The sequence below is a fragment of the Astatotilapia calliptera genome, chromosome 16, assembly GCF_964374335.1.
Source record: "Astatotilapia calliptera chromosome 16, fAstCal68.1, whole genome shotgun sequence".
Lineage (NCBI taxonomy): Eukaryota > Metazoa > Chordata > Actinopteri > Cichliformes > Cichlidae > Astatotilapia > Astatotilapia calliptera.
The window spans coordinates 18,191,429-18,211,381 of NC_137437.1; the positions used below are offsets into that span (position 1 = coordinate 18,191,429).

Consider the following 19,953-nt stretch of genomic DNA (forward strand, 5'->3'; position numbering starts at 1 on the left):
GACAAACAAATCACACAATAGGGAGCTAAAAGTTAACTGAGATGAATTATAACTCATTTAAGCTTCTATACCAACTTGTGCCAACTAACCATGAATGGGGGCATACCAAATGTGATGTAACATGTAAACACATTATTGGAGACTTACGTTTTCTATGCAGGTGTCAGGTTTTTAGGAGACATACATGTATTTGGGTTTTTTTTGTTTTTTGTTTTTTGTTTTTTTTTGGGGGGGGGGGGGGGGGGATTGTTTCATTTACTTGGAAGCCAGCCTTTTTCAGTAATACTCAATCAAACTTTTCTTCACAGACAGACTTATATTAATGCCTTCAAACTAGCGATTGAGTCACGCTAACATATATTTATGACAGAGAGAGGTCATAAGAATAAACTTGTTAAATCTAAGAGAGATTCAACCATAAAGCAATGGTCAATTGCAGAGAAAAAGACAGGAGCAGAAAGCATGCTAAACAATTAGAATTCAGAAAGGTTACAAACAACTTAACAATTTCAGGCCTTTTTACACTATTTACTACATCCAATTACTTTTTACAGCAGCATCCAATTACTTAAAGCGACTGAGGCAGCTGCAGATCGGGAGGTAGAGTAGGCCGTCTACTAATTGGAAGGCCGTTGGTTTGATCCTTGGCTCCCCTAGTCTGCGTGTTTAAGTATCCTTAGGCGAGATACTGAACCTCGAGTTGCCACCAATGCATCTATGCGAGTCTGTGTGAATGTTAGGCAAAGCACTTAGGCATAGAAAAAGTGTTTGTATTGCATATGTGTGAGGAATGAGTGAATGAGGCTTGCAGTCAGAAAGCAATTTGAGTGTGCAAATCGAGTAGAACAGAGCTATCTAAGTGCAGCCCATTTACTATTTTGTGTTTGCATAATTATCTGTTGTGATGTCTCAGGAAATGGATTTGCCTTGTTCTAAAACTATACCAACCCCCCCCCCCCCCCCCCCCCCAAAAAAAAAAGAAAAAAAGATTTGCTAGAAATTGTTGCACCTACTTATTACATTGTGGGGGAAATAACTATTATAGTTTTGTTTTGTTTTTCAACCATTTTTTTCTTCTTCTTTTTTTAAGAGGCTTTGTGATCTTTCTTTTTCCCGATCAGCCTTCTGCTGTTCAGATAAAAACCACTAATAGATGTAGGAGCTCGTTGCTATGAGCTCTGCGCCATCTAGTGTCCAAATGCACACATTGTCTTAACCTGAAGGCGGAAGTGTGACAACAAAACGTGAGAGAAAGTTATCAAACTACCCACTGACACTTAGAGCAAAACAGGAAAGTTTTTGAAAAAAGTTAAGATGTTAAAAAATACGTCTTTATTCATTCATAATTTTAGTACTTTATTAAAATTGGATAGTTGCCTTTAGCTTGTTTAAGCATAAAAATGCAATAATACATACTTTGAAGATATATATCGACGGGAAGAATATCACAAATGAAAAGACATATGTCTTAAAGACAGTCACACGTTTATCTAACTTCTTCTTAGCATAAAACACAGACTTGCATGATGTCCTAAATATCTTCGAAGCTTGTCTATGCTGCCTAGCTACATATTTCTCCACGACACGACGCCAGACGTTTCGCTCTCCGTTCTTGGATTTTATTTTGAAAGTCATCAGCGGAAGTTGAGCTTTACGGTACGGCGAGCTTGTCCTGTTAGGTGTCAGGCTGCACGCAGAGAAATACAGCATTAGCAGCATGGCTTACAGTGCGAAGATCGGTCCGTCCATCCTTAGCAGCGACCTGTCCTGTTTGGGCAGCGAGTGTGTGAGGATGATGGAGTGTGGGGCGGATTACCTGCATCTGGACGTCATGGATGGGTCAGTTGGTTAGCATATAGTTTACCTGTTGTGCTAGCTGCTAGCAAGCCAATTTCAAGCTCAGTACTTGAGAGCCAAAGTTGGCTAACATCAACAAGCTAACCTAGCTTGTCAAAAGTTAAGCCGGGCTAAACTATTACAAGACTGTCTTTAAAGTGTTATTGCCTTATACTTCTCCGTGGTAGTTTTGACATTTTTAGCTTTCTCCACACTTACGCAAGACGTCAGTGTAAGCTTTTTATGCAAGATGAAGAGCACAACAGTTGCAATCTAAAAGTTTCTCTTTGTTTCCTCTTTAAGGCACTTTGTACCCAACATCACGTTTGGCCATCCCATGGTGGAGTGTTTGAGGAAGTCAGTAGGCCAAGACCCGTTCTTTGGTGAGACTTAATGATAAAACAATCACTGTTATTGTATTGTTGTGCCGCACAGTATTGGGACAGTGTGAATGTTGCAGATATGCACATGATGGTGTCTCGGCCTGAGCAATGGGTCAAGCCTATGGCCGCAGCAGGAGCCAATCAGTACACCTTCCACTTAGAGGCCACCACCAACCCTGGAAACCTCATTAAAGAGATTAGAGAGAGTGGCATGAAGGTGAGGAAAAGACCCCAAAAGAAGAGACAGACTTGCTTTACTTATTCACTGCCTTGACGATAAAGACATCTGCATAATTATAGTGTAATTGTATAATTGTAGTGATAGGGAATTATAAAACCCCGGCATTTGTTATAAACATGTGAGTGTTAAAGTGACCCTCGCTCACTTGTATTACAGGTGGGTTTGGCTATTAAGCCTGGTACTACTGTTGAAGAGCTGGCTCCCTGGGCTAACCAGATCGACATGGCTCTGGTAATGACTGTTGAACCTGGTTTTGGGGGACAAAAGTTTATGGAAGACATGATGCCCAAGGTAAGGACTAAGCAAAGATGGAAGAATGACCTTTCTGAAAAAAAAAAAAGAGTATTACACATAACCACAACAGAACAAATTGGATTTATCATACTTACTGAATTTACAATTTAGCACAGTGCAGTTTCTATACTCTTCATTAGCATATGAGGTGTGAGGTCATTGTTTGTCTTATTTGAGAAGTTTAAGAAAGGAAATTAAAGGAATATGCATTAAAAAAATCAATGTGCGTTTCTCTGTACACTACCCCTAAAATTATCCAAATAAAAATGCATAGTAAATGGTCATAGCATTAAAGACTGCACAGGAGACTGTATAATCATGGTAAAAAGAAAGCATGCACTCATAGTGCTTCCACATGAATTAAGAGGGTACGTAGCAGCCAGGAGCGGCTAATTAAACACACTTCATTAACTGACCATCAGTAAGTGTGAAATGATAAAACAATCAAAAAGTAAAAGTGGACGTTTTGTTAATTTGTTGGTCTGGAGGATTCAGGTGTGTGTTAATTCTCTAGGAGGAAGGATAACAGCATGATCTTACAGAAACGATCATTGCTATCCATCAATCTGGGAAGGGTTATAAGGTCATTTCCAAACAATTTGAAGTCTGTTATTCTACAGGGAGAAAGTTTGCTCATAGAAGGCAAACATTGAAGGCACTTGTCAATTTTCCATTAGTTGATGTCCCAGCAGATTTATCCCAAGGTTATTGGGTGCAATCCTCAAAGAAATTGCAAAAATCCCAAAAGCTACATCTCAGACTCTACAGGCCTCTGTGAGAAAGTTCATGACAGTAAAATTAGAAGATTGAACAAGAATGGGTTGTTTGAACGGGTTGCCAGGAGAAAGCCTCTTCTCTCTAGAGAGAACATGACAGCCCAGCTCATCTTTGCAAAGTTGCATCTGAGCAAACCACAAGACTTCTGGACCAGTGTCCTTTTGACAGATGAGACGAATGTGGAGATGTCTGGCCAAAGTGCACAGAGCCACATTTGGTGAAAACCAAACGCATATCAGCACAAACAGCTCATACTGACTATCAGCACTGTGACAGAGGGGTGATAATTTGGACTTGTTTTGCAGCCACTGAGTCGACTATGAACTCCTCTGTATATCAAAGTATTCTAGTCAAATGTGACGGCATCTATCTGACAGTTACAGCTTGGCCCAAACTGGGTCATGTAACAGGACAATAATCCGAAACACAATAGCAAATCTGCAACAGAATGGCTGAAAAAAGAAAATAATCAAGGTGTTGCAATGGCCTAGTCAAAGTCCAGACTTCATACTGATTGAAATGCTGCAGTGGGCTCTTTAAAAGAGCTGCACATAAATTACCCACAAACCTCAAGAAATTGAAGCAACATTGTAAAGAAAAATGGGCCAAAAGTCCTTCAACACTGTAAGAGACGATAAAATCATGCAGTCAACTTCAAGTTATTGCTGCTAGAGGTGCTTCTAAAAACTACTGAATCATTGTCACACGCTGCTTCTAAATTTTGGCTTTGTTTTTTATTAAATGAATAATGACACAGTATAATATGCAGTGTAATATTGCTCACCTGAGCTTGTATTAAAATAATTATAAGCAAGGATCAGATCTTTTTTTTTAAAATGTCCTGGTATGTAAACACTTAGAACTGCTAGTGTATTTTACCATGACTATTCTTTGTAGCCAGCCTGCTGTGGGCAATGCTGGTTTTCCACAAGCATAGCCCACAGCAGGCTGATACAAAATATTGCATTGCACACTTAGAAAAAAGCAGTGCAATGGGTTCAGGTATATGTGAAGTATGTGGTGTATGAGTGCTGCCGGGCCTTTGTAGTGATCACGTACAGATGCTTTTCAGATGAATCTGTGTGTTCCATTTTGAGGAGGACCTCTTGTGTGGGTGAAAATTTGGTGTAAAAAGCAAAACACTGATCCAAGGCACACTCTGTATGATTTGTGCAGACTGTTGGTTGTTGACAGTTCTGAAAAGATTATTCAGTCATTATTGAAGCAGATATTTACCACAATATAGTGGTTTTGTTTGGCCTGCAGTCTTGTTGAAGGGGGGTGCATGTGATTAAACCGGCATTATTGTGTGCCTTTGCTCTCCTACTAATCTGTGAAAATTGTATTTGGCACATTTTGAGTTCTTTTCTGTGTATGTGTGACCCAGGTAAGCTGGCTGCGGAGTCAGTTCCCATCATTAGATATTGAAGTAGACGGAGGGGTCGGTCCTGACTCTATTCACAAGTGTGCAGAGGTAAACGACGCATACACGACAGGCTAATCAAATAACCGTCTAAAATCAAAATGTATATGCTTTTAGGTTTTCTTACATTTTGTTTGCTCCCATTTGCTCTAGGCAGGGGCTAACATGATTGTGTCAGGCAGTGCTGTGATTGGCAGTGATGACCCTCGTTCTGTCATCGCCCTCCTGCGCACCGTGGTGGCCGAAGCAATCCAGAAACGCTCGCTGGACCGCTGAGATGTTCTATTTATGGTCCTCACAGCGACACTCTACCTACCTGTCCCAGCAACACCACCACAGCAGCCAGCAGAAAGGAATCAATATGGACATTTCTGGGTTAGAGGTTGAGGGTCCAAGTCTGAACAGGGGGCTTCAGTGGAGGGTGTGTGTTGACAGCCAAATCCAAATCACTTTGATGGAGTGAACTTGCGTCGTGCCTCCTAAAACTTGAACTTCATCCTTTTTGCCACAGTCTCCTGAATAGTTAACTCAAAACGAGTCTCACCTCAGCATAGGAACATCTATTTCAGGACTGGAGCCAATGCTACTCTGAGAAACTCTGTAAACATTCCTGAGTATTGTTTTGATTTACACTGTGTTCTCCCTATGAATCACAGAAATAAAATGGCCCAGATATCATGGTTCATACATCACAAAATCCAATTTTGACTCGTTCATTGTTGTTGAAATCACAAGCTATTTACTGTTATACTGAGTAGAAGTATTGTACACCATTCAATCAAACCATGAAATTTGATTTTGCAGATTAAAAAAGTTAAAAGTGAAAGGAAGTGTGTGTTCTTTGCAGTTTGACCATAAATGTGTATTATACATTATGTACTTATATCATTGGGTACACTGCTTAACAACACAAATGCCTAGTTAGCCAATTACATTGTATTAACTCAACACGTCATCTGGACGTAGCGTTTTCAGTGGGAGAAACGCTCCATCACTCATCCAAGTGACTTCTTCAGTCTCAGGTGACTGCAGGTTTCCCCAACGCTACACGCAGATGAACAGAATCAACTTTTGGAGATTTGGAGAATCCATCCTTCGTTGCATCAAGAATACAGGTATGTCGTAGAGCTGAAATGGTGGTCGGGGGGGATTTTTCTGGCTCATTTGGACCCCTTAATTCCAATTGAGCATTGTTTAAATACCACAGCGTTTATGCATGCCTTAAGACCACAGTGTACACATCTTCTGACGGCTACTTCCAGCAAGATAACACATCACAAAGCTCAAATCATCTCAAACAGCTTTCTTGAGCTGACTCAGCTCACTGTACTCAAATGGTCTTCACGGCCACCAGATCTCATCAGCATCCAACTCGGTACTAGAAAGGTGTTGTAGGTTGTGATCCTGTTTAAATGGTTGAAACACTTCAAGCAAGTCAAAAATGTGGAGTACACTGAATTTTATCCAGCAGGCACTTCTCTGTTTGTGAAAATAGAAGGATGTCCATGTTACAGGCTACTGCAAATCCAGTCTTAATACAATAATTCAAAAGATGCATGTTTAAAAGTAATGCCTGCAGCAGTATGAAAGAGAAACAAATGTTAATAGTTTAACACACTGTAAATATTTTAGACATAAAATTGGAGCTGCCTCAATGAGACAGAACTGTAAGGTGCTCCTTAAACATTAATCTTGCAGCAATAATCTTGAATTCAAACCCCATTTTACATTAGTGGAGCTGATGAACAGCAGGTGAACATATTTCAGTTCTCGGGAATGAGTATCACAGAGAACCTGTCACTGCCGGCACACACCTGCCTGGATAAGGACGCTGAGGAGTGACTGTACTTCTTAAGAAAACTGAATTTTCATGTCAAGTTCTTGTTAACTTTTACTCAGGAGCAGTGGAGAGCAACTTAACTAGAAGCATCACAAAATGCTTTGATTTTCACCAGCATCCATCTGTTGAGCCTCACTGTTAACAGTGAGGTATCTGCATACAGCTCAAAGGATACTAAAAAAAAAATTACCCACCACAGCCTGTTTACCCTGCTGCCATCTGGCAAAACGAGGAGGGATCCAATGCTGTACCACCAGACTCCGGAGCAGTTTGTTTCCTCGGGCAATTTACTTATTATTCTTTGTTAGTGCAATACATTTACAAAATTTGAATTTGTCATAAAACCTTGTGTTATATGTCGACAATTAAATCTTACATTTCACTGCAGCAGCCTGCTCGATCTCTTCTACTATTGATATTAAGTCTGTTTTTATTAATCCTCACTCAGGTTTTCAGTGTTAGACTTCTGCTTGTCACTGGGTATATTTTCCACAGCTCTTTTAACTCACGTGGAAGGAGATTAATGGCTCCTTCACAGAGAAAATCTAGAGTACATGATCCAAGCTGCGTGACTGGCTTCCACTGATTTTTTTCCCCCCCTCTCCCATTTGTACACAAGATGGCGAGTTTGGACAAAAACCTTTTTGATTAAATAGTCAGGGGTATATTTATTCATTTGTAAACACGAACAAATATTTTACAAGCCTCCAGATTAAAAACTCTGCGCTGTAATCTATGGTGTGTTCAGGCTTACTAGTGTGAACAGCAACGCTACAAATTCAGCAGATAATTGGACACAGAGTGATTGCTGTGAATAAGAGGAGCCGTCTGTCTCTCTGCATATCGACAACACTGCTTTAACCTTTGACTGCTTTTCAAAGACTTTTATTGCTCTGTCAGTTTCAATCATTACACTGAAAAAAGGGGGCTGTTATTTTTCAATTGATTACTGTCTCGCAGTGGTGCCAGTGTCTGATTTGTTTGAACAAGGAGAAATGCAAGTTTACGAGCAGGATGTGTTTCCAGGAATCGATACGTAGCATTGTATTTGTTGAATCACCAGAACCAGAACCTTGTTTTTCCCGCACACCCAGAAAGACCAGAGATATATCTGTGGTTTCTCTCATCTCTTTATCTGCTGAAAGAATCCCTCCTGTCAATGAGAATCACCCATGACATACTTCAAACTGCAAGCAGCTCACTCTTAATAATGCAGCATATGTCTTGGAGGCAATTCACAGAGCTGCTGAAATATTGATGCCTAAAAATCTGTATTTTTATTTTAACATCACAGATAACGGCAGATAATGTCATCATCTTTGCTTACAGGGTCGATGCACACGTGTATATAGAGGTTTGCATACTGTGCGAGTGTGTTACAGTTGAGTTTGTGTATTATATGTGTGTTTGCGCATTATTGGGTGAATCTACTGTGACCGATTTCTGTTCTAATAGAGGATGACAGCCGTTTTGTATGCCTGTGTTGCTGCCACTTGGAAATGAGAGACAATTCAATGTGAGTGAGTCGGCAGCACCTACACATGCTCCACACTACTTAAGCCATGTCGTAGTGTCATTATTAGTTAATTGACAGTTGCTGTTTCACTCTCCACACTATCTACATGCCATTTGTTGATTTGTTACAAAGTTTTAAAAGCAGAGAGAGAGAAATGTCGGCAGCAGCAGTGGGAACAAGGACAGAACCGGTTCGCGGGGGTTAGAGGATGCTCAAAGAGGGACATATGCACACACCTCACATACTGGCCCTTAACTTATAGATCAAAGTCAGCCATGACAACAACATCCAGAGGTACTGTTATTTGTGGTTAAAGGCCATAATAGATGTGGGAATGACTGGAGCACAGAAAAGAATGGTCCCAGATCAATCAGCCCTTGGCTTGTCCTAGTCACATGTAAAGTACCTATGCCTTTCACAGCATGCTACTGGCCTTGTGCAAAATAAAACAATGGACACACACACCACACACTGGGAATGGCTGAGAGCAGGTGTTGAAAGTCCACAAAACGATTTTACACTAAAAAAATGATTCAGGCAGCCGTCATGCGGAGCTTTTGATCTTCAGAGAGCTGAATGTCTCAATGCCTGGCAGAGGTGTTTGCAGACTTCAGAGTACCACAGGGTGTACAACCAAACAGTGAAGGTGGTCAGATCAGCAAACAGCATGTCCCTCCAGAACCTGTCTCGATAGACTGCAGTTCACACATTACCACAACAGGGTTTTGCTTTAACACCTTGTTTGAGTACGAGTATCTACATCTACATCTGGAAATTTTACCCCAGGGTCTCAGACATTCTGATACCGGTATCTCTTACCATATGCATGATCACGAGAGATGAAAAACAAGATAGGAAAGCCTACTACATGCTGTCAAATACTCAACTGGCTCATCCAAAGATGCCGTTTGAAGTAGCTAGCTTGTCACAGGGGAATATGTTTTTTATGTTTCTGTATTTTCCTCTCCTACTCTTCTCTCTGCTGCCATTTATTTTGTTCCATCTATTCCCCGCAGCACCATCTTTGCCTCTTCACTCTTTCCTCCTTTTCTGGGATTATTGTATAGCAGAATTATATCTTTCTGCTCCTCCAGTCTTCTTCAGCACTAAAGGCACATTAGTGAACTCGCTTTGCCCGCTCCTGCTCATTCATAATTACTTGGCATCCCACAGGAGAACAAGATGCACATCACTGATTAGCTTGCTGTTTACCAACTTTACTTATGCATAAAGGGCTCATCTGATTGAATGTGCATCATTATATTAACAATTAAAAACATCTTGCCTAAGATAAATTTACAAAAGATCTTTTTTGCTTCAGCTCTCAGCAAGGTGGGCTACTTTGTAGAATATACTGTTAATGTATAATGGATATAATGGATAGTAATGGAGGTATGGGTTGCCCTCGTTGCCTCTCAGCTCCTGCTATAGGGCCTACTGATGTGTGAAATAATGCATTTTCTGGAAGGTGACAATTAGCTTGCATATAGCTCTTTTTTTTATAACTATATGTAAGGCCTATGGTCTTAGCTGCCTGGTCTCAGGGTACTACTAGATAGACTGCCATGAAATATTATAATTAGACCCTAGAGAACAAACCCTAGAGACCTAAATGACAATTTCACAGATTTTTGCACTTCCCTGATGTTAACATTAGTGGGGACTGGTGAAAACTGGAGAGGAGGAAAACAAACTTATCATGCTATTTTACACTAGCTGGGAACTTACTCTATTTCTGCATTTTAACATTCAACAAAAGATTAAGTTAGATTAAGTCTTTTAGATTTCATTACAACTGTTATTTATTGAGTTCTTGATGGGAATGCTTGATGTGTTGCCATCTGTATATGTAGCGTCTGAGTCTGCAATGCATTTTTCCAAATGTCCAGTAGGAGGCGAGTCTTGTGCTTGGTTGGCTAAATTGATCTATAACCTCAGAAAACATTTTAATAATAACTTCTTCTTTTTTTTTTAGCTTGTGAAATATAACATATTGCTCAGTTCTACATTAAATGACCCCATTAGCTTGCATTGTCCTTCTCTTATTCAGTCAGTCTGCCTCTTACTCATCACATTCAGTTTAAAAATGGCGGTGTATGTCCATCTTTTTATATGCACTGTCCAAAAGGGTCACATGAAAATTTTGGGCTGTTTTCTAAAGCCCCTCCATAACAGTCTCAGCTGTGACAGTAGAAGCCAGCAAATGATGACATAGCACACAGTACATTATGCCAAAAATGCATCAGCTCTGCTACAACAAGCTAACTGCTCAGTTGGTTAATGCAAGTTGCAAGCTAACACTAAAAAAAAAAAAAAAGAAAGAAGAGAGGAATAAAAATGAAAAAGGAAATGACTCCACTGAAATTTCTAATTTGCAAGCAAAATTTGTTTGCAAGTCAGAAATCATGACTCTATAATTCTAAATGTATTTTGCTTCTATGTCTCTACAAACATTCATTGCACTCACAGAGTGTAGTACAGAGAATCAGTAACATACTGTCATATCAATAATGTATTGTGGCTGTTGATTGGTTAGGGAGGATGTTTTCTGGTGGTGCACTGTTGTGCATGTCTTGGCATGCATTAAATTAATGCAGGATCTCCCTTCAGAAGGACAACACAAGCTCCTTCTTGCATACTTGCAGTATATGCAGAAAAGTGCTGAGACACCTACACATTACATCTACAGGAGCTGCTTGGCTATGGAAATCCATGCCATGAAGCTCTAGGGCACAATTTCTGTGCTGATATTAATGCCTGGAGGTCTGGAGTTCTGCAGTTATTGAGTAAGCGGAGTGTTGGCGACTTTTATAGACTATGCCCCTCAGCATGATGTCAGCTTTATCTGCCACATCCTGACTGGATTGCTGTGGTTCCTGAACACTTTCACTTTGCAATAAAACCACTTAACAGTTGATTGCGAGATATCTAGGAAAATATATAGACCTTATTGCAATAATGCAATGATTTTACTACAACTACAGCCACTGAACTTACATGAGATCTTTAGAGCTACACATTCTTTCACAACTGTTGTAAAGCCGAACTGCCTGGCCTGGTTTATTATATACCCCCATGGCAACAGGACTAAAAACATCAATGATTAAGAGGTGTGGTCCAGTACCTTTGTATATTCAATGTACACACACTCATGCATACAATGCAGGCTGTCGTTTCCCCTCCTGCCTTCCTTGCAGGGGTTAAAACAAACATTTTAATCAAAATTGCAATGGATTATGTCTAAAGAGCAGGAAAAATCTATAAATTATACTGAAATTTGGGTAATAGTTTATTTCAAGCAATTACTCTTTCATGTTTTGATCTCCTTCATGCCTCTAGAAAACAGACGAGGAGAAATCTCCTCTGCCTCTATTTAGCAGCCTCCTCTGGCTGACACAGTTTTTATTTTAAACGAAATGATTTTAAAGCTGATCAAATTTGTGCAATACATGCTCCCGCCAACCTCAGCGCACTTGATTTAGGCGCTTTTCATGGTGTAAATGCGACACTAAATGTGTATATAGCAAAGCTTCACCTTTATTTTTGTTGTATGTTACCACCGCTGTACTTCCAGCATCATAAAATGGGTAGCACTAGTCTTTTTAAAAACTCTCTCAGCGCTACCTTCACCCCTGCTCTTCCCGCTCACTAAAGCTTCGTTCTAAAATACATCTAGCAAACAAACCTTCTCATAGTCAAAAGTCCTGTGTGCTTTGAAAAGCTCAAGAGATTAAGTGGACTTTCTTCATTTTTTTTTCTTCACAAAAACCAAATATTTTGCAAGGCAATTCCATCCATCAAGCTTTAAAAGCTCATCTTAATTAGGTCTGCATCTGAATCTCCCGGCTTCCTCTGAGAATTGAGAGACTAAATGCTGGGGTCCCAAGCGAATGTTGCAGCAACCTTAGCACCAGTTTACTTCATCTTAGCCGAACCAGTGGAAGTACACTCATTTTGTGTGTATCAATTATGAATAAGATGAGAATATTTCAGTGTGTGTTTGAATGTTTTATATCTATAATGAATGATGTGGGGCCATCAGGGTTTTTGTTGTTGGTTTGTCAGTAGAGGTGTCTTCTGCAGTACATCATTTGCCTGTAAGTGTCCATGATAATCTCTTGACCTTTCCCCCCCCCCAACGGACAACCTTTACAAACACGTTTTGAATGGAGCTATTGATTCTTTTCTCAAGCAGCTTTTATACAGATCACAGATTAAAGACTGCTGCTGAGGCATCAATAGCAAATTACAGTGCAATTTTCAAGAGTACAGGTGGCACAACTGTTTTCTACTTTTACCGCCTCTTGTCCATCATCCACGCTAATGTCTCGAGAAGTAAATGTGCAGATTAACATTTCATGCCCGTTCTTTCTGATTCAGCCTTACATCACCGAGTGAGTCATACTACACAAAGCAATGTGGTATCATACAACAGTGAGTGCAACAAGCTGTACACAGTCCTCATCTACCAATCACCCTTTACAGGGTGTTAATTTTGTAGCTCTGCCTCCCTTATGTCTCTTCTCTAAGAACCAAACAACCTGTCTGTAGCAGATACTAAGCTCCGTGATTAAGCTAACATGTTTTTGCACACAGGCGAATATTCCCTGCAGAAATTCACACATGATCTGTATCCATCTTCAAACATTTTTATCCCCGTCCTTGTTTGTTATGCATCCAAGCTCACCATAGTGCAAGCAGAAGAGAAAATGTCCTTTCTTTGCATTTTCTCCAGCACTTTCTCTCTTCTATTGGTAATAAATCATAATATATTTGCCCGACTACTGCCCTGCTGCTCTGGATCGTTAAGTACTGTCTGCCCAAGTGTGCCCTTAGGTGTCTAGATTCTCTGCAAGAACTATGGATTTGTGATTATTGGTAACTTGTATGCAAAACACATCTTTCCTCATAGAGGGAATGCTTGAGAAAGTGGAGACAGACAGCACAGAAATCTTGAAGGAACTGGGACAGGGAAATAGTGCTCAAAGGGGGACAATTGGTGTTTTGCATCCTGTGAGGTTGCGACACAGTTTGCCAGAAAAAACACACACACAAAAAAACACCCAACAACCAACAATGTGTTAACAGTGTGTGCTAGCTATCTACATCAACAGATCTTTAACGGTGGCCTCCCTTTCAGGCAAGTTGAGAATCTGCATGAATAACAAAACCAGATGAAAACCAAACCACAATTTCTTTCCCTCACCCTTTCTTTTTCTGTGGCCATGCTTTATGGAGATAATTTCAGAATTTGTTCTTGGCATCACTGGGTATTCCTTTGCATTATAACAGGTAAATATGAATTTGGGAGAAAAACAAATGGCATAGACTGACTGAAGACAGTTTACTGCTGCAGTGTTTGATGGAGTGACGGTAAAAGATTGAGAAATTCCACCTGTGTTGGAGTTATGTAACTGCAGAAGTGTTTTTTTTTTTTTAAGTTGCTGGTTAATTTGCGTGAGGATCTCCAAGATCCACCTTACAGTTATGATACAAGTTTTGTAATTTTTTTCTCTGTACACCACCGCAACATGTTTTTACTATAAATGTGATTGGAGTGCCGAGTTTCAGCTTTAATTCAAGAGGTTTAACAAAAGTATTCAATCCTTTTGAAGCCTAGAACCCATGGACATCACCCAATGCCATGTTTGGTCCTTTGTTTGATCTAGCAAAGATGCTTTGCTAGATCTTTACTGCATCCACTTTTGGATAGCTGCTCATCTTTCTGCCTTTAGTTCTGTCTTCAGTAACTGAAAGTCATCCTCTGATGGGTTTAGATCAGGTGACTGATTTGGCCATTGAAGAACATCACATAAACTCTTGGGTTGTTATGCAGCATGCTTTAGGTCATTATCCCTTTAGACTGTGAAGCACTTTTTAAATCAGCTTTGCAGCTGAATATGAGCAAAGAGCTGTAAACTTCAGAGTTAATCCCATCACTTTCACTGGTATTGGCAGTCATACATGCCCAGGCCATCACATTGCTTCCACCATGTTTGAGATAATGTGGATTCAGACTATGAGCAGTTTGTCTCCTCCACCCTTTTCTCTTCTCATCATTCTGGTACAAGTTAATCTTTTAGTCAGTGGTTTGCACATTGTTGTAAAATCTGTATTTCCATTCAGCAAAGCATCTCTTGACTGTAGATTTTGACAACAGTGTTAGATTTGTTTTTTTCCTCATCCTCCACTTATATTTACATCTTGTTGGACCTCATACCTTGTATATATTATAATTTAAAAACGATTGTCAATTGTTCACTTTCTTTTGAGCATCTGACAATCGAGGACTTTGTATAAAACTGGCTGTTAATGCTGTGCGTTTGATAAATCAATTGATATAAAGCTGAAAGTCTGCACTTCAATCACATTAATTGAATGTTTGGTTAAAATTCACTGTAATGGTATACAGAGGTGAACCTACAAAAAAAAAAAGGGTCCAAAAACATATCGATCTACATACATACTTTAACATGATGATTAAATTCCTTTTATGCACAAACTCAAATGAATAAATAAACATTCATAAAATGAACACAGAACATACAGAATACAGTAACTGTTGCCCAGCAAAGGACAAAAATCTTACACTAACTGAACAAAAACCATGCCTCCTATAGTGCTAGTATCATTTAAAGAAAATGTAGATGTTTTGCAAGGGTGTAGAAAGCAGCTCAGCAAGTCGTGACTGTTGTGAAAAGAACTGATAGATATATCGGTTTAATGACGCATCTCCAAACTCTGCAAAATGTATATGGTTGGAAGCAAAACAGGAAGAGGCAATCAATGTATTTTTATTGCAATAAACTGACAATAGCTAAGTGTCTCTTCAATGGTCACAATGGTAACTATTCGATAGAATAACATAAGGAAAAATAAATTAACCATGGTCATATAAAAATACATCAGTGAAAATAAAGCATCACTGGTTCAACTGAACACATCAACACACACTGTTTTACACCTAAATCCGGAACCAGCACACAGCCAGAACATGCAGCCCTCAAAACACAGCTACAAGACTGTCAGAATGTGTGGAGAGATCTTGGGAGGTATGGGTGATATTATTACCACAGAAACACTAGAGACTGAGTGTACAGCGCTATTGATGGTAGTGAGCAATGTGACATGAAAAACCACAACCGCATCCTCCACTTCCTGGCTAAAGTCTAGAAAGATACAATTAATGTTGCATGAATTAAGTCTCAGATTGTGGGATTTACACATTAAAGCCGAAGCAGCTGTTCTGTGGGCACCATTTACCCATCCAGCATCCCTGGAAATGTCTGAGATTCATAAAAGGCAATCACTCAACCAACAAATGAGTTCATGTAGACTTTTTGTTTTTTCCTTCCCAGCTTTCGATTTAGCGCTGACGATAGCGCAAGCCCATAAGAAGTGGAAACCATTTTTGTCAAACCACACCAGTTATTTATGTCACTGACTTCCTTCCTGTTGTGAGTTTTTTTTTTTTAAATCTTGTCAAGAGATGTAGTTGTAAACAAACACAAAAATAATAAGGCAATATTTTGACCACCGAGGTCTTTGTTAGGCAAGCGCATGTGAGAGAACACTTAGAAAATTAGGACCATTGAGAAATCATAATGCAAAAAAGGGGAAGTCATTTGCTATGTATACAAAACAGGCCAGTTTTATGCATGTAGAATTAGCTTAGTTTCAAAAATCAAAATGTTGCCTCATTATATTGCTGGCCTTTGAGCTGGTACTACTTGTCTCGTTTCCACTGTGTGGCACTTTTTTTCTCCCCCGAGCACCTTGCACCTGACCCGGGATAGGATATGATCCGCAAAAATGTGTTTATCCAATCATGTTGGCATATGCATAATAACAGATGGACGGCTAGTTGATGCTCCAGGTTCTGTTATGACACTGATCAGGTTAGTTGTAGCTGTATTTGCTGCACATGCATCACATTTCTAACTCCCAGCCTCACTCAGATTAAAATGGTATTGTCTACTTGAAAAGGATCATTTGGAGAAAATAAAAAAAAACTAGGAAGCTGTGTAGCTCGTGTCACAGTATAGGAAACATACTTGTAGCTTCTTTTTTGTTGTTTTTTTTCTTGACATAAATATGTTTAATGAAATGCTGCATAAAAGCAAAGCATTAAAAAGACGAATAGGAGCAATAAATATCAAACACAGTCTCCACAACACCCATTCTTGAAATGATCTATTTCACAGGCTCAAAGGGCATGTAGAATTGGCAGTCAGATATCGTAAATGATGACTGGGGCCGGGGCTTCGTATTCACTCTTGGGTCAGGAAGTTTGGGGTGGGGCGGGGGCGGGGGAGGGGCTGGGCTGGGCTCTGTCACACGAACACAATTCACAGAGTTCGAAGTTTACAAAACATCAAATTTCCTCCTGCAATATTGTCATGCAATATACACGTTGACACGACTGAGACGACAATAATGTCACGTTTCTCAAGAGTTCTCATGTCCAGTCTGGCAGTGAATGGGGGTTAGGCCCACATTGGATAGAGGATTTCACACCTCCCCTGGCACTCCAGAGAAGGCAACAGAGGTTTTCAACCCTTCTCCCTTGCGTCAGGGGAGCTGAAGCGGATGCCTTCAGCCAGAATCCTTGATTAGAAGACATGTTAAACAGTTCCGCTGTCTTTGACCAAACATCCTACCTAAGGTGTTACATCACACTTCACTAAATAAATGCGACTCAAGCAAAAAAAAAAAAAAAATTGAATAAGCATTTACGTGAATCTATTTTTGTGACTTGCCTGGTCAACTATTGTATATTTAAAGCCACAGTAAATTTCATTATAGTTATAGATATACAGTGTTTTGACACTGACCGAACTTGACAACCTGGTATGAAATGCGCAGGACAAATCTAGCATTTCTACTTCTACCACATTGTCAACACACAGGCTATTGACATATGTGCTTGGTGCAGTTGCCTGGCAACACAAGCAGAAGCAGTTTTTTTCTTTTTTGAAATTCAAAGCAAAAAAGAAAATCTTACAAAGCTATGCAAAACAGTATAAAACAATAAATAGAAAAAAAACAACAACCTTAGAATAATCACAAAAGTCAAACATTTGTCATCATAAACTGGTCTTCTGATGTGCAGATAATGTGTTTAGTGGTTTATGATACATCTACACATTTTTAATCTTCAGTGTGGCGCTATACAAATCCCTTAAAAAAAATATGCATCTGATATCTTTTAAAGATGTAGGACTTCGTGGTCGTACGGGGGAATTCAAAGAAATGTGCAAGAATTCAATTTCAATCAAGAATGTGGAAATTCAACCAGGACAACTCAACTGATTCAACATAAGTACATTTTTTTCTTTTGTTTTTGCCAACAAGTCCCATAAATCCACAGCAGGAGGTAAGAAGACGTATTTACAATCTGCCTTTGAAACCCCCCCCCCCCTCTTTAAAATTTCAAAGAGTAGCTGTTGAGGAAATAAGGAGGACTTGGCACTGAGAAAAAATCACTTGTGTTAAAGTACATATATCCTCAGCAGGAGGGAGCTGTTCATTTATTTTCCATAATTTCTCCATCTCCCACTCTTTCGCTTGCAGTTTCTTTTCTGGGAGAAGAAGAGTGGGACAGTCTCCCACTAAGGCCAGAGTGTCTGGCAGTGTTTAAGTGGCACACCAGGACCTGTTTCTGTCTGCCAAGCTAAACTCATTGTGAAGGCAGGTGGGCCAACACACATACACACATCCTCACTTAGGACACAGACTTGTGTGTCCTAGCCTTTGTCTCTATGCAGCCTGGCAACCAAGTCGGCAGCTACGAAGTCAGTGGGCGCAAAGCATCACTATGGCAACCAGCATAGTGGGCAAGGCTGTAGCTGCTCCTGGATCAGTGCTGAGACTTTTTTTTTGGCATACTCTTAATGCCAGAGTTGATTATAGAGTTCCTTCTCTTAAATGTTCTTCCTAAATTGGCCCGTGATCTCATGTGCACAGTTTTTTTCCCTCCCCGCACTCTTTTGAAAAATAGACGAATATTCAGAGTAATAAAGATGCAACTAAGAAATTAAGATTCACAAAAAAAAGACAAAACAAAAAGAAAATGAGAGAGCCTCATGATACTTCCTTTCCCATACTTTGCACGTGCACAGTTAATTGTGCTTACACACTAGACACAACCTCATCCACACACACACACACACACACACACACACACACACTTTTTTAACATAAAACAGACAGCCACCAGGGTGTGAATTTTCAAACTGATCAACTGATTGACTAATTCAACACAGCAGTGAACGACAGTAAGGTCTGAAGGTGGAGTCCAGATCTGCTCCCTGGCATAGTGTAGGCTAAATCCACGATTTAAGCGAGGCAGTCGGGCAGGACCCTTGCTTAGTCGACCGAGCCGGGGTGCAGGCTGAGAGCTGGCGGGTCCAGGCAGGTGGGAGAGTAACTGAGGTGAGGTTCTTTAATCCACAGTAAGGGAGCACCGTTCTTGCCTTCTTGGCTCTTGCTGTTGTTGCGGCTCTTGTAGCGGACTAGCAGCAGGGCGATGAGGAGGATGCCAAAAATGGGGAAGGGATAAAAAAAGACAAAGTAGAAGAGGGAGCTATTGGAGCACACCACTGACTGGACGGTGGACACTGTTGGCAGAAAATAAACACGTTAGTTGTTTTATTCTTTCAAAAGTTTCTCATTTATGTGTCAAAATATCACCATTTACTGATATATATACATACATATTATATTTCTTTCTTCCACCTGAGAAGCTGCTGTATCAGCATATGTAAGCTGCTATGATGTCACATGAATGAATATGTGGTTATGTGAGAATAAGTGGGGGGGAAAAGAAATTGAAAACTACACCTCTCAGAATTTGTGTAAAACAATAATTAACAGGATTTCCGGCTTTTAAAAATAGTTTTACCAAGTTTTGGCAAAAACAGAAGGAACTTAGATTTTTCCTAGATAAGCTCAGTGCCTTTTTGATCAGCGTGTATATATCTGGAAGTAAGGAAAATGATGTGGCCCTCTGTAATGGAGAAAAACAAAATGACCTTAATGACTGTAAATAGAGAACATTCAGAGTTTTTCTCTTTTCTGTCTGTAGTCATAAACTTTTAGAAGTTCACCTGGCGTCACTGCAGCACATTTGAATAGGCTAGAATTTACTGAATAAAAGATGTATATAACCAGATTGTACTCGTTAGAAATGAGATTACGCAAGCATTTTTACACAATGAAACCAGGGGAACCAACGAACAGGACAATGTGAGTCAGACTTCAGAGGGTTAATAATAAACATAGCTGAGTACTGATAAATACAGAGTGCAGGTCTCTTACAGCTTGCACTTTTTGCACTTCTAAATCATCTTCTCTTATTTATTGAGCCTTGTAATTTGATTTATTTTACTGCTTTAAATACCAGCACAGCTTTTGACACTGTAAATGACTCCGCTTCAGTGCTAAACAGTAAGCGGCCATGTCTGGCTCTCATTTTTACTTGTTAATTGCAACTGAGGAAGCCAGATCCCACAAGATAGAAATTACGAGAAAAAAAAAGTAACTAAGAGCTGCATAACTTGCTTATTATTAGTTTCCGTTTGCCTGCACCAAAACACATATTAGGAGATATTAGGACTGCACAGTGTGACAATACATACGATA

At 39.8% G+C, this 19,953-nt stretch overlaps 2 protein-coding genes across 3 annotated transcripts in view; one reads left to right on the forward strand and one right to left on the reverse strand.

Annotated features, from left to right (window-relative positions):
* Positions 1-1,004: 1,004 nt before the first annotated feature.
* rpe (ribulose-5-phosphate-3-epimerase) lies at positions 1,005-5,780 on the forward strand. Its single transcript, XM_026145745.2, has 6 exons — positions 1,005-1,839; positions 2,140-2,219; positions 2,297-2,436; positions 2,617-2,751; positions 4,919-5,005; positions 5,108-5,780. Exons 1-6 carry the CDS (start codon positions 1,718-1,720, stop codon positions 5,228-5,230), a joined length of 687 nt encoding a protein of 228 aa, XP_026001530.1. The 5' UTR covers positions 1,005-1,717; the 3' UTR covers positions 5,231-5,780.
* Positions 5,781-15,088: 9,308 nt separating this feature from the next.
* igsf3 (immunoglobulin superfamily, member 3) overlaps positions 15,089-19,953 on the reverse strand; it is a 78,140-nt gene continuing 73,275 nt past the window's right edge. For both annotated transcript variants that reach the window (XM_026144082.2, XM_026144081.2), the window contains one exon: positions 15,089-18,929. In XM_026144082.2, coding sequence (XP_025999867.2) covers positions 18,679-18,929 — 251 coding nt within the window. In that variant the 3' untranslated portion in view covers positions 15,089-18,678. The remainder of the gene's footprint in view (positions 18,930-19,953) is intronic.

Bases quoted from the DNA above. Each gene is read 5' to 3' on its own strand.
- rpe (XM_026145745.2), top strand. From the start codon at position 1,718: ATGGCTTACAGTGCGAAGATCGGTCCGTCCATCCTTAGCAGCGACCTG. The intron at 1,840-2,139 runs GTCAGTTGGTTA...TTCCTCTTTAAG, and splicing joins CATCTGGACGTCATGGATGG to GCACTTTGTACCCAACATCA. The intron at 2,752-4,918 runs GTAAGGACTAAG...TGTGTGACCCAG, and splicing joins TGGAAGACATGATGCCCAAG to GTAAGCTGGCTGCGGAGTCA.